The 15,636-nt window shown below is 46.6% G+C and overlaps 1 protein-coding gene across 4 annotated transcripts in view; it reads left to right on the top strand.

The window, feature by feature from the left end:
• The window catches only part of LOC140191170 (adhesion G protein-coupled receptor E3-like), a 144,101-nt gene extending 128,725 nt beyond the window's left edge, over positions 1–15,376 (top strand). For all 4 annotated transcript variants that reach the window (XM_072248319.1, XM_072248318.1, XM_072248317.1 and 1 more), the window contains one exon: positions 11,268–15,376. In XM_072248319.1, coding sequence (XP_072104420.1) covers positions 11,268–11,300 — 33 coding nt within the window. In that variant the 3' untranslated portion in view covers positions 11,301–15,376. The remainder of the gene's footprint in view (positions 1–11,267) is intronic.
• Positions 15,377–15,636: the final 260 nt, after the last annotated feature.

Here is a 15,636-nt window from a genome sequence, read left to right as displayed (position 1 = left end):
TTGCCATGGTAACAAAGCAATTAGCGCGATGCTATTACATCTCGCGGTGTCGAAGTTCGGAGTCCAGTCCCGGTGTCCTCCGAACGGATTTTGTACGTCGTCCCAGTGGAATACCAGGGTTTTCTCTGGGTGCTCTGGTTTCCTCACACATTCAAAAGATGAACGGTGAATAGGTTAATTGCTGATTGTAATTTGTCCTGTGATTAGCCTAGGGCTAAATTGGTTGCTACTGACAGCATGGTTCAAAGAACTAGAAGGGCCTCTTTCATGTGTATCCCTAAATAAGTAAACAAGTTCTCTTTCTTAACATAGGTAAGTTGTAGTGCATCAGCCTTGTCTGTGCTGTCCACACCCTTTTCCGTTTTGTCCGTCTTTTACGTTACAATTTATCCTGTTGACTGCAATTTTGCCCTATCAACAGCCGTTCCTCACTACACAGCGCTTTTTTTTGTAAACCTCATTTTCAGCACTGTTATCCGCCTTTCCTATGATACTTGCTGCATTGAAATATACGCAGCTTAGGATACCAGTTGCACCATGCTCAACCTTTTGATTCTTAACTTTGTCTGAGGTATTACCAACTTCTGCCTCAACGTCCTCTCCACTAGCTGTCCTGGCACTCTGGTTCCAATCCCCCTGCAACTCTAGTTTAAACCTCACCATTAACAAACCCTCCTGCTGGGTTATTAGTCCCCCTCCAGTTCAGGAGTTAACTTGACATTCCTTGTGGTTCTTAGTGTGTTAGTGACACCTACTGGAAAGATGTGAACTGTATGTTGAGTTTACTTCTGCTCGTGTCATACTGCCCGGGTTGGAACTCTGGCTGGTGAGTAACTGCAGTGTCAGAGACCCCCTCCTGTATACTGTAGGTCTTACCTTCCCTGGAAGGCAGCCCAATGTCCCAAAAATCTTATGTCCTCCCTCCTACACCAATTTCTTAACCACAAATTAAACTGTATAGTCTTCCTAGTTCTGGACTCACTAGCACGTGGCACGGGTAGCAATCCTGAGATCACAACATAGAACATATAACATAGAATAGTACAGCACAGTACAGGCCCTTCGGCCCACAATGTTGTGCCGACCCTCAAACCCTGCCTCCCATATAAGTCCCCACCTTAAATTCCTCGATATACCTGTTAAGAAGTCTCTTAAACTTCACTAGTGTATCTGCCTCCACCACTGACTCAGGCAGTGCATTCCACGCACCAACCACTCTCTGAGTAAAAAACCTTCCTCTAATATCCCCTTTGAACTTCCCACCCCTTACCTTAAAGCCATGTCCTCTTGTATTGAGCAGTGGTGCCCTGGGGAAGAGGCGCTGGCTATCCATTCTATCTATTCCTCTTATTACCATGTACACCTCTATCATGTCTCCTCTCATCCTCCTTCTCTCCAAAGAGTAAAGCCCTAGCTCCCTTAATCTCTGATCATAATGCATACTTTCTAAACCAGGCAGCATCCTGATAAATCTCCTCTGTACTCTTTCCAATGCTCTCACATCCTTCCTATAGTGAGGTGACCAGAAATAGACACAGTACTCCAAGTGTGGCCTAACCAGAGTTTTATAGAGCTGCATCATTACATCACGACTCTTAAACTTTATCCCTCGACTTATGAAAACTAACACCCCATAAGCGTTCTTAACTACCCTACCCACCTGTGAGGCAACTTTCAGGGATCTGTGGACATGTACCCCGAGATCCCTCTGCTCCTCCACACTACCAAGTATCCTGCCATTTACTTTGTACTCTGCCTTGGAGTTTGTCCTTCCAAAGTGTACCACCTCACACTTCTCCGGGTTGAACTCCATCTGCCACTTCTCAGTCCACTTCTGCATCCTATCAATGTCTTTCTGCAATCTTTGACAATCCTCTACACAATCTACAACACCACCAACCTTTGTGTCGTCTGCAGACTTGCCAACCCACCCTTCTACCCCCACATCCAGGTCGTTAATAAAAATCACGAAAAGTAGAGGTCCCAGAACAGATCCTTGTGGGACACCACTAGTCACAATCCTCCAATCTGAATGTACTCCCTCCACCACCACCCTCTGCCTTCTGCAGGCAAGCCAATTCTGAATCCACCTGGCCAAACTTCCCAGGTTCCCATGCCTTCTAACTTTCTGAATAAGCCTACCATGTGGAACCTTGTCAAATGCCTTACTAAAATCCATATAGATCACATCCACTGCACTACCCTCATCTATATGCCTGGTCACCTCCTCAAAGAACTCTATCAGGCTTGTTAGACACGATCTGCCCTTCACAAAGCCATGCTGACTGTCCCTGATCAGACCATGATTCTCTAAATGCCTATAGATCCTATCTCTAAGAATCTTTTCCAACAGCATTCCCACCACAGATGTATCAGTGGTCTATAATTACCCGGACTATCCCTACTACCTTTTTTGAAGAAGGGGACAACATTCGCCTCCCTCCAATCCTTCGGTACCATTCCCGTGGACAACGAGGACATAAAGATCCTAGCCAGAGGCTCAGCAATCTCTTCTCTCGCCTTGTGGAGCAGCCTGGGGAATATTCCGTCAGGCCCCGGGGACTTATCTGTCCTAATGTATTTTAACAACTCCAACTCCTCCTCTCCCTTAATATCAACATGCTCCAGAACATCAACCTCGCTCATATTGTCCTCACCATCATCAAGTTCTCTCTCGTTGGTGAATACTGAAGAGAAGTATTCATTGAGGACCTCGCTCACTTCCACAGCCTCCAGGCACATCTTCCCACCTTTATCTCTAATCGGTCCTACCTTCACTCCTGTCATCCTTTTTTTCTTCACATAATTGAAGAATGCCTTGGGGTTTTCCTTTACCCTACTTGCCAAGGCTTTCTCATGCCCCCTTCTTGCTCTTCTCAGCCCCTTCTTAAGCTCCTTTCTTGCTTCCCTATATTCCTCAATAGACCCATCTGATCCAGGCTTCCTAAACCTCATGTATTCCACCTAACTAGATTTTCCACCTCACTTGTCACCCATGGTGCCTTCACCCTACCATTCTTTATCTTCCTCATCGGGACAAATTTATCCCTAACATCCCGCAAGAGATCTCTAAACATCGACCACATGTCCATAGTACATTTCCCTGCAAAAACATCATCCCAATTCACACCCGCAAGTTCAAACCTTATAGCCTCATAATTTGCCTTTCCCCAATTAAAAATTATCCTGTCCTCTCTGATTCTATCCTTTTCCATGATAATGCTAAAGGCCAGGGAGCAGTGGTCACTGTCCACCAGATGCTCACCCACTGAGAGATCTGTGATCTGACCCGGTTCATTACCTAGTACTAAATCTAGTATGGCATTCCCCCGGTCCGCCTGTCCACATACTGTGACAGGAATCCGTCCTGGACACACTTAACAAACTCTGCCCCATCTAAACCCTTGGAACTAATCAGGTGCCAATCAATATTGGGAAGTTAAAGTCACCCATGATAACAACCATGTTATTTTTGCACCTTTCCAAAATCTGCCTCCCAATCTGCTCCTCTATATCTCTGCTGCTACCAGGGGGCCTATAGAATACCCCCAATAGAGTAACTGCTCCCTTCCTGTTCCTGACTTCCACCCATATTGACTCAAAAGAGGATCCTGTTACATTACCCACCCTTTCTGTAGCTGTAATAGTATCCCTGACCAGTAATGCCACCCCTCCTCCCCTTTTTCCACCCTCTCTATCCCTTTTAAAGCACTGAAATCCAGGAATATTGAGAATCCATTCCTGCCCTGGTGCCAGCCAGGTCTCTGTAATGGCCACTACATCATAATTCCATGTATGTATCCAAGCTCTCAGTTCATCACCTTTGTTCCTGATGCTTCTTGCATTGAGGTACACACATTTCAGCCTTTCTACCTTACTGTCTTTGCACCGTTTATTCTGCTTCTCTTTCATCAAAGCCCCTCTGTATGTTAGATCTGGCTTTACTCCATGCACTTCTTACACTGCTCTATCGCTCTGGGTCCCATTCCCCTCGCAAATTAGATTAAACCCTCCTGAACCATGCTAGCAAACCTACCTGCAAGGATATTGCTCCTCCTCGAGTTCAGGTGAAACCCATCCAATCTGTACAGGTCCCACCTTCCCCAGAAGAGATCCCAATGACCTAAAAATCTAAAATCCTGCTCCCTGCACCAACTCCTCAGCCACGCATTCAACTGCCATCTCCTCCAATTCTTACCATCACTGTCACATAGCACTGGCAGCAATCCTGAGAACGCCTCCCTTGAGGTCCTGTTCTTCAGCCTTCTGCCTAGTTCCCGAAACTCACACTTCAGGACCCCATCCCTCTTCCTGCCCATGTCGTTGGTCCCAACATGTATCACGACTTCTGGTTGCTTTCCCTCTCGTATCAGGATGTCATGCACCCGGTCAGAGACATCCCGGACCCTGGCACCCGGGAGGCAACAAACCATGCGGGTGTCCTTCTCACGTCCACAAAATCTCCTGTCTGCTCCCCTGGCTATAGAGTCTCCAATGACAACAGCTCTCCTCTTCTCCGTCCCACCCTTCTGCACCACAGGGTCATACTCAGTGCCGGAGGCCCTGCCACTGTGACTCACACCTGTTCGGTCGTTCCCGCCAACAGTATCCAGGACGGTAAACTTATTATTCAGGGGAATGGCTGCAGGGGTGCTCTGCACTACCTATGTATTCACCTTCTCTTTTCCCCCTCTGACTGTCACCCAACGACCTACTTCCAACAGGCTAGGTGGAGGTCCTGCCCTTTAACTTTGTACCTAACTCCCTGAACTCATTGAAGAACCTCTACACTCTTCCTACCCATGTCATTGTTCCACTTCTTTGTCCTACCCAATGTACTATGTAATATTTGGATAAACTGCTTCAGCCAACATCTTGCTGCTTGTGAAGTGACCACACATTTCTCTCACCATAGTGGCAGTACTTCAAAACTGTTTTATTAGCATGAAAAGTGCAACAGAAAAGCAAAAGGTTTTGTTACTTGACTGCCATTTGGTATGCTGGCCTTTATTAATCAGAGCATTGAGTATAGGAGTTGGGATGTAATGTTGAAATTGTATAAGGCAGTGGTAAGGCCAAATTTGGAGTATTGTGTACATTCTGGTCACTGAATTATAGGAAAGATGTCAACAAAGTTGAGAGAGTACAGAGGAGGTTTACTGAAATGTTGCAACACACATCAAAGTTGCTGGTGAACGCAGCAGGCCAGGCAGCATCTGTAGGAAGAGGTACAGTCGACGTTTCAGGCCGAGACCCTTCGTCAGGACTAACTGAAGGAAGAGTGAGTAAGGGATTTGAAAGTTGGAAGGGGAGGGGGAGATCCAAAATGATAGGAGAAGACAGGAGGGGGAGGGATGGAGCCAAGAGCTGGACAGGTGATACGCTAAAAGGGGATACGAGAGGATCATGGGACAGGAGGTCCGGGAAGAAAGACAAGGAGGGGGGGGACCCAGAGGATTGGCAAGGGGTATATTCAGAGGGACAGAGGGAGAAAAAGGAGAGTGAGAGAAAGAACGTGTGCATAAAAATAAATAACAGATGGGGTACGAGGGGGAGGTGGGACCTTAGCGGAAGTTAGAGAAGTCGATGTTCACGCCATCAGGTTGGAGGCTACCCAGACGGAATATAAGGTGTTGTTCCTCCAACCTGAGTGTGGCTTCATCTTGACAGTAGAGGAGGCCGTGGATAGACATGTCAGAATGGGAATGGGATGTGGAATTAAAATGTGTGGCCACTGGGAGATCCTGTTTTCTCTGGCGGACAGAGCGTAGATGTTCAGCAAAGCGGTCTCCCAGTCTGCGTCGGGTCTTGCCAATATATAAAAGGCCACATCGGGAGCATCAGATGCAGTATATCACCCCAGTCGACTCACAGGTGAAATGTTGCCTCACCTGGAAGGATTGTTTGGGGCCCTGAATGGTGGTAAGGGAGGAAGTGTAAGGGCATGTGTAGCACTTGTTCCGCTTACACGGATAAGTGCCAGGAGGGAGATCAGTGGGGAGGGATGGGGGGGACGAATGGACAAAGGAGTTGCGTAGGGAGCAATCCCTGCGGAATGCAGAGAGAGGGGGGGAAGGAAAGATGTGCTTAGTAGTGGGATCCCGTTGGAGGTGGCGGAAGTTACGGAGAATAATATGTTGGACCCGGAGGCTAGCGGGGTGGTAGGTGAGGACCAGGGGAACCCTATTCCTAGTGGGGTGGCGGGAGAATGGAGTGAGAGCAGATGTACATGAAATGGGGGAGATGCGTTTAAGAGCAGAGTTGATAGTGGAGGAAGGGAAGCCCCTTTCTTTAAAAAAGGAAGACATCTCCCTCGTCCTAGAATGAAAAGCCTCATTCTGAGAGCAGATGCGGCGGAGACGGAGGAATTGCAAGAAGGGGATGGCATTTTTGCAAGAGACAGGGTGAGAAGAGGAATAGTCCAGATAGCTGTGAGAGTCAGTAGGCTTATAGTAGACATCAGTGGATAAGCTGTCTCCAGAGACAGAGACAGAAAGATCTTGAAAGGGGAGGGAGGTGTCGGAAATGGACCAGGTAAACTTGAGGGCAGGGTGAAAGTTGGAGGCAAAGTTAATAAAGTCAACGAGTTCTGCATGCGTGCAGGAAGCAGCGCCAATGCAGTCGTCGATGTAGCGAAGGAAAAGTGGGGGACAGATACCAGAATAGGCACGGAACATAGATTGTTCCACAAAGCCAACAAAAAGGCAGGCATAGCTAGGACCCATACGGGTGCCCATAGCTACACCTTTAGTTTGGAGGAAGTGGGAGGAGCCAAAGGAGAAATTATTAAGAGTAAGGACTAATTCCACTAGATGGAGCAGAGTGGTGGTAGAGGGGAACTGATTAGGTCTGGAATCCAAAAAGAAGCGTAGAGCTTTGAGACCTTCCTGATGGGGGATGGAAGTATATAAGGACTGGACATCCATGGTGAAAATAAAGCGGTGGGGGCCAGGGAACTTAAAATCATCGAAAAGTTTAAGAGCGTGAGAAGTGTCACGAACATCGGTCGGAAGGGATTGAACAAGGGGTGATAAAACCGTGTCGAGGTATGCAGAAACGAGTTCGGTGGGGCAGGAGCAAGCTGAGACAATAGGTCGGCCAGGACAGGCAGGTTTGTGGATCTTGGGTAGGAGGTAGAAACGGGAAGTGCGGGGTGTGGGAACTATAAGGTTGGTAGCAGTGGATGGGAGATCCCCTGAGCGGATAAAGTCGGTGATGGTGTGGGAGACAATGGCCTGGTGCTCCTTAGTGGGGTCACGATCGAGGGGTAAATAAGAGGAGGTATCCGCGAGTTGTTGCTGTGCCTCGGCAAGGTAGAGGTCAGTACGCCAGACTACAACAGCACCCCCCTTATCAGCGGGTTTAATAATAAGGTTAGGATTAGTGCGGAGGGAGTGGAGAGAAGAGCGTTCCGAAGGAGTGAGGTTGGAATGGGGACAAGGTGCGGTGAAGTCGAGACGGTTGATGTCCCGTCGACAGTTAGCGATAAAGAGATCCAGAGCAGGCAGAAGACCAGAGCGGGGTGTCCATGAAGAAGAGGAGGGTTGAAGACGGGAGAAGGGGTCATCGGTGGGGGTGGAAGAGATGTGGCCTTTTATATATTGGCGAGACCCAACGCAGACTGGGAGACCGCTTTGCTGAACATCTACGCTCTGTCCGCCAGAGAAAGCAGGATCTCCCAGTGGCCACACATTTTAATTCCACATCCCATTCCCATTCTGACATGTCTATCCACGGCCTCCTCTACTGTAAAGATGAAGCCACACTCAGGTTGGAGGAACAACACCTTATATTCCGTCTGGGTAGCCTCCAACCTGATGGCATGAACATCGACTTCTCTAACTTCCACTAAGGCCCCACCTCCCCCTCGTACCCCATCTGTTACTTATTTTTATGCACACATTCTTTCTCTCACTCTCCTTTTTCTCCCTCTGTCCCTCTGAATATACCTCTTGCCCATCCTCTGGGTCCCCCCCACCTTGTCTTTCTTCCCGGACCTCCTGTCCCATGATCCTCTCGTATCCCCTTTTGCCTATCACCTGTCCAGCTCTTGGCTCCATCCCTCCCCCTCCTGTCTTCTCCTATCATTTTGGATCTCCCCCTCCCCCTCCCACTTTCAAATCCCTTACTCACTCTTCCTTTAGTTAGTCCTGACGAAGGGTCTCGGCCTGAAACGTCGACTGCACCTCTTCCTACAGATGCTGCCTGGCCTGCTGCGTTCACCAACAACTTTGATGTGTGTTGCTTGAATTTCCAGCATCTGCAGAATTCCTGTTGTTTACTAAAATGTTGCCTGGGTTTCATCTCCTAAGTTACAGAGAAAGGTTGAACAAGTTAGGTCTTTATTCTTTGGAGCGTAGAAGGTTGAGGGGGGACTTGATAGAGGTGTTTAAAATTATGAGGGGGATTGATAGAGTTGATGTGGATAGGCTTTTTCCATTGAGAATGGGGGAGATTCAATCAAGAGGACATGAGTTAAAAGTTAAAGGGCAAAAGTATAGGGGTAACATGAGGGGGAGCTTCTTTACTCAGAGAGTGGTAGCTGTGTGGAACGAGCTTCCAGCAGAAGTGGTTGACGCAGGTTCAACGTTGTCGTTTAAAGTTAAATTGGATAGATATATGGAGAAGAAAAGAATGGAGGGTTATAGGCTGAGTGCTGGTCAGTGGGACTAGGTGAGAGTAAGAGTTCGGCACGGACTAGAAGAGCCGAGATGGCCTGTTTCCGTGCTGTAATTGTTACATGGTTATATGGTTATTCAGGGATGAGGATGCACACCAGGGATCTGCTAGTAGGAGATTGGAGATTGGTCATACCATTTCACACCTGGATCAGAACCTGTCTCCGGGAGTGAATCCCTATCCAATGCCAGGAACCCAATTCTGAATGTCAGGAGTTAACCTGCTATTCCTAGAGGTTCTTAGTGTGTTTATGACACCGATTGGGCAGATGTATGTTGAGTTTACTTCTGCTCATGTCGTACTGCCCTGGTTGGAACTCTGGCTGGTGAGAAGCTACAGTGTCGGAGATCCCCTCAAAACCAAGGAAGTGGCTCTCATCTGAAGACATGCAGTATTTCCACAGTTGTGAATCGTGTTCATGTTCCCACAGTCCTGAGTACTGTTCTTGGCACATCCAATGTACGCAATTGGCTGAGGCAGGTTGGAAATGAGGTTCTCTTTATGAATTTGGTATGAAGTACTTGGGGTATGCAACGAACGAAAGGAACATACACAGCATGGCGTTTATGTGGGTTTGATTTCACTGATAGCGAACTTTGTCACGAGAACCAGAACCATGGCATTTTTTGGGAGATGCACCCATGCAGTCATCAGGGAATGAGCTGCCAGAGGAAAATGACAATGTTTAAAAGACAGTTGGACGGGAGAGGTTTGGAGGGATATGGGCCAAATGCAGGCACATTGCTCCAGCTCAGAAAGATACTTTGGTCAGCATTGAGCAGATGGGCCAAGGAGCATGTTTCTGTTCTATGTAACTCTGAAAGACTGAACAATGACGGTGTTTGAATTATGGTCTACACCACACCCCTCTGAGGATGAAATGGACCACGGGGCATGTTTCTGTGCTGTGATTGATTCTTGGTTTACACTGTATTCCCTCTGAGGAGGGTGCAGTGGAGTTCCTCCTGTGCTCTGGATAATGGATTACAGGGACTGGTGATCAGAGAGGGACCCTGGAAAGTATGCCCGCAGATCCTCAGAGAGTAATACATATCTTTTGGTGTTTAAAAGGCACGTAGTTTCCATGACAGAAGCATAAGCTTCATGAGCGGGGACTTTTAAAATTGGTAGAAAGAAATTCCTCCTCTCCAAGAGTAGTGAATCTCTGGGATTTCTACAAGGCAAGTTGAGGCTAAATCATGAGGTATACTTAGGACAGAGAAAGATAACGGCTGTATCTCTAAATTTAAGAAAAATCAAAATTCAAAGTTCAAAAGTAAAATTATTATCAAAGCACATATAGGTCCTCATATACTACCCTGGGATTCATTTTCTTGAGGGCATTCACAGTAAATACAAAGAAACTCAATGAAGAACTGCATGCAACAACCATTAACAAACAACCAATGTGCAAAAGGCAACAAGCTGTGAAACATCAACAGCCTGAGCTGCAGGGTCCTGGAATGTGGGTCCTGGTTGTGGAATTAGTTCAGTGTTGGGGTGAGTGAAGTTATCCCCTCCAGTTCAAGAGCCTAATGATTGAGGGTTAATAACTGTTCCTGAACCTGGTGGTGCAGGACCTGAGGCTCCTGAACCTCCTCCATGATGGCAGGAGCAAGAGGAACAGGAGCATGGCCTGGATCGTGCGACTCTTTGACTATCAGCAAAGTGCACACCATGTACTGACCTATTTCCTGTAGTGGTGGGCATTTGAAGTGAAGCATGCTGAAACTATCAAATAAATGTTAAAATACCGGGTGAGTCACCAAAGTGTGAAGCCTGCTCCCTGGCTCACTAACTCTGATTACCACTCTGTAGTTGCTGCCCGATCTGTTGAGCATTTCCAACATTTTTGGATTTTATTGTCGTAAGCAGGAGGAAATAAAAAGATGTTTCTATTGGAAGGGGACGGTCTGGAACTCACTACCTCAGAGTTGGGGAGATTGAAACTCTCCCTCATCGAAACAGTGCAGGTGTGTCCTGAGGTGCTGTGACCTGCAGGGCTACGGAGCCGGTGCTGACAGAATTCATGGGTTGAATGGTCTCAATATGATTTTATTGTGGCTGTAGCTAGTTTGAGTGTTGGATGTGGTTGTTTTCGTTCCTGCAGCACTGGCAATTCCACCTCAGTGAGCTACACTGTCTCTGCAGTGTGTCAGCACTTCGGGAATCTTCAAACTTCGTGGACTCGGTGCAAATCCCAGTTCTATGCTCGAGTAAGAGGGTTGCCCACCTCTCTACAGTCCACCCCCACTCCTCACACCCCACATCCTATACTCTGATACCCAGTCCCTAACACCCCTCACACCCCTACTCCCCTGCAGCACCACTCACCCTTGGCCTTCATATACAACCCCCCTCACTCCCCACACCCTTCCCTCTGATACCCCACCCCCCAGATGTTCCAAATCCCTCAAATCCCACCTCCCTCACCTTCACCCATCATATTCCACACCCCAAACACCCATTCCCCCAGCGATCCCAGCTCTTGCTGTTCTGGTGGTGATAAAGATCTGAATTTGAAACAAGGATAAGAAAGAGTTTCACTGTGTTCTCTAACTCCTAAAACTCTCTCTCACTTGTTTCAGAAGCCAATCAACAGCCTTGCCACAGAGAGTTAAACTGACCGTCTTCTGCCAGAACAGGACATTGTGATCATTGTGTGAATGAAGGAATCTGCGCAGTCGGCCGGAGACTTTGTTTTATGTTTGTTCCTAATGGCCAGGAGCATTGCAGACACACTCTAGACTCAGTTCTGGGCTTTCTGGATGAACTGCAGGATGTCTTGAGCAGTTTTGAATGATAAGAAGATGTTGGTTCAAACCTGGAGATATTTTCACTGTGCTCTAAAGTACTTCCCTCGAGGACATTCTGCTGCTCTTCCTCTGCGTCACAGACAGTTAAATGTTGTACTGTAACAGTTCAAGACTAACAGGACGTTAATGGCTCTTCCAAAAAATCAACAACACCTAATTGTTTGAACCTAGCAAGTTCTGTGCTGTTGAAGGCTGTTTTACCAATGTTGTCCTGACCTTTTGTGTTTAGTTTCTGGCACTGCTTATTGCAACTTTGCATCCACAGCTGAACCAGTACAACGTGCTCTGGCCATTGTGGGGATCAGCTAGTTTCTTTGCAGTGATGACAATACCTGGAGGTTAATCAAAGTGATCTGCTCATGCCAGTATCTAGTGCTGGAAGGTCAAGGGCAGATCTGGCCCAGTCCTCAGGAGGTAGTCTCCCCCACAGATTGGACATAAGGAGTGCTCAGATTTGACAATGACATTCTAACCCATCACTGGAAGTTCTCTCCTCCTTATGGAGCTGCAGCTAGACACCTCCAGCCATGCACAACCAAAATGGGTCCATGATCCTTGTGTAAATGTGTTCAAAGCCCACACTAGTTGAATTAATACAACTGATTAAATATGCAGTTATCACAGTTTTTAACTATTGGTAATTAGGAGTCAGACACGCTCAGGATTCACTGGTGGAACACACCCAACATTCTTCCCAACTTCCCAGATTGCCAGGTTCAGGATCCAGGAGAATGGGCCAGTGGTGAGTGGGGTTGGCTGTGGGAGTTGGGGAGAAGGGGTTTGCAATGAAACCAGGTGAGGACTGAGGATGGAGTGAAGTTTCCCACAGTCACACTGTTGTGCTGGAATATGGTGCACCATCTGAACCCCAGTTGCACTGATCAGGAGGTGAGGGAAGGTGATGGCTTTCATTAATGAATTCTCTTTAGAATAATGAGTAAATTATTTATGAGCTTCAAGTTTTTTTTAAATTTCAACATATATTTGAATTTTACTACCTTTTGAAATCTCTCTGAATATCAGGGACATTTAAAATAACTAAAATCATGTACAGCTGCGACAATTGTCACAGGAATCACAGGTCCGTGACTCCGAACAGACTGGTTGTTGCAGAACCCCACCTAATTTCGCTTGCGAGGGTCAATCAGCTGTGTGGTGCCTACAGACCCTTTGAAATGGCCCTAAAGCCCACTCCCCTTTGGGCCAGTTAGGGAAATCACTGGCCTTTCCAATGATATCCACTCTCTGCACAGAGAGCAGTAGACCTCTTGGTCCGAGATTACTCTTGCTACCCTTCCCGAGAGTAAGTTGAAAATTCAGAGCTTCAGACAACTGGTGAGAAGGGAAGTGCCTCTGCTTTGTTGCTGAAAAGCTCGTTAGAGCCACATCAACAGGTGTCAGGGTGAAGTGTTTCCTGCCCCAGCTGCACCGTCACTCATCGCTGCTTCTGGCACGAGATTTCAGGTGTGTGAACCCCTGTAAATTGCAACAATTGCTCGACTGCTCAGCACTTGCTTGTCTGTTTTACCACTGCTGTGACCATCACCATCTACATGTACCACGAGGGCTTTTCGGATTCATTTATTTACCACGTTCAGTGAAATGCGTCATTTGTATTAACAATCAACGCACTGAACAGCCGATATAGCATTTCCACAACGTTCAGCAGAACAATGCAAGAAATAACAGCAATTACCACAAAGCAACAAAAAACAAGCCCCCTTCCTCCCTCCCTCCCTCCCAGACACCTACTCACACACAGAGCCTTCAAAACTGCACAGACCTCCATCCCCAGACTCGTACTCCTCAGATCACAGTGATTTTTTTAATTGGAAATTCACTGGACCAGTCACACACACATATGGTGGCTACAAGACCAAGACAGAGACTGGACATCCTGGGGTGAGTGAGTCCCCAGATCTTTCCACAAGACACTATAAGGAATGCGATTGAATACTCAACCCCAGCTTTTCAAGGGCAGTTAGAGGTAAGCAATGAATGCTGCCCTCCCTGCCGAGGTCTATATCTCCACAGGGGAAGACACGAAGTGTGAACTTTATCTGAGAGAAACCCTTGATCTACATATGAATTGAAGGTCAAAATTCAACCAACCCCATTTCATTCTTGGAAATGGGGGATTTTGTGGCTTCAGGTAAGGCATACAATGCACAAAATGCTTTCAAAGTGCATAGTGGTTAATCATAGCATTGAATAATGATGCTCTACACAGTGTTTCGCACACAATTTATCTAGGCAATAGTTAGTACAAACCTATGCCGGAATTATAAAATGGGAAGAGATCTTTCCAACCTCTCATACATGCAAAAAGGTTGAGTCAGTGCAGACACAACAAGCATTGAAGTATCTTTGAATTGTAAAATGTACCAAGTCATTCCATAAGGTGAGGACCCTTTGTCATACCTGGTAGGTCGTTGCAGAGACAGCTGGGGGAGAGATGCTTAGGTCAAAGGGAGTAGCTGTAAGTGGGTGAGGTCACTGTTGCAGACAGAATACTGTCTGGACAAGTGGATTAATGGGTCAGGGTGCTTTTCTCTCTGTGTGTATTGCATGTTTATTGCAGGACTGTGGACACAACAGTTGTTCAGGGTGACTTACAGAGAAAACGTCAGCTACTGACAAGAGTAGATGATGGCAGAAATAGCTGGTTCCAATTCTAACCAAGAAAAGAAGTTACTGGAGGAAGGTGTATCAAGTATTGAGGTGAGATATATGCAACATACCCACACTCAGTGACCAAAAGCTTTTCAAAGAGCAGGGTTTGTAGAAATACCTTAAAGGAAGAGAATGAGGCAAGGAAATTCAAGGAGGGAATTCCAGATCAGGGAGCTCCATATAGACAATATCTACTGCCCTGCATTCATCCTTTGTTTCCTCCTTTGAAAAAAGAGATTCAGATTTGTGGAATGATCTTTCTTGCTCAAAACCATGCTGAGTTCTAATCAGCCCCTGTCTGTCAAAGTCAACATAAATGCTATCCAGCAGAATCTCCGACAACATCCCAACCATTGATGTAAACTTCAGATAGGTTGGGGAGGGGCAGCCAGGCCAGCAGGATAGAGAACAGGAAGATCTGTGTTATACATCTGCAGTGGCATTTTCTGCCTTGGCTGTTTGTGCTATGAAGTTTGAACTAGTGTTAAACCAACTCTAATGAACAAAAGCACGGAATAACGTTACTCAGTGAACTCAGTTGTAGCCTGTGCCTAGCGGGGTTGGGGGAGAGCAAAGGGTGGGTGTGTGAGAGCTGTGCCTCAGCTCAGGTGCAGCTTCCTTCAGTTACTCAGACCCACTGTCTCACATCACCAGGTGCTGCTCTTGTTGTCTGGGTTCCACTGAAACCACTTCCAAAACCATGGGACTGAGAGCTGAGAATGGTGCACTTCTGAAAAGGCAGACCCAGCTGCAAAAGTTAAAGACAGATTGAAGTATGTGAAGGATCTATAAACCAGATTATTTTGCTTCGTTCTGATTATTAAAGGGACATACATTGAATGGTGAACAGTGAGCACCATGAGTTAAGTGTAAGGATAATATTAGAAAGGAAAATCCTCAATCTGTTCGAGTTTGTTGAGGTTACTGTTCAGAAAAAAATAAGTTACAAATGAGGCCAGCTCAAGTAATTATTCAAAACAGAACAGGGCGACATTGTTAGAAGTTATTTAAAAAGTAGGAAAGAAAAGTGATTCATGTTTCGTCATTGAACCTGAACAAACCAATGTCACTGTGTTACACATTAGTCACTCCATCCTTGATAACTGTACCTAGCTTCCTGTGTATCTATGATTATGTTGCAAAGCATAGCCCTAATACTGTATTATTTATGTTTGCTGATGAGTCTACTACCGTTGGGCATATTAAAGGTGGTGAAAAATCAGCATATTGGAGGGAGATTGAAAATCTGGTTGACTGGTGTTACAACAACAACCTTTCACTTACTGACAGCAAAACCAAAGAGCTGATTATCAACTACAGGAGGAAGAAGCTGAAGTTCATGGGTCAGTCTGAAGTCCATGGGTCAGTCCTCACTGGGGGATTGGAGGCGGAAAGTGTCAGTAACTTTAAATTCATTGGCCAGGGTTTGAGCGGGAGGCTTTAGCTTACCAGACTTTAATGAAAGCAG

This window comes from Mobula birostris, chromosome 32, assembly GCF_030028105.1.
Source record: "Mobula birostris isolate sMobBir1 chromosome 32, sMobBir1.hap1, whole genome shotgun sequence".
NCBI lineage: Eukaryota > Metazoa > Chordata > Chondrichthyes > Myliobatiformes > Myliobatidae > Mobula > Mobula birostris.
This window is presented reverse-complemented; position numbering and strand designations above follow the sequence as displayed.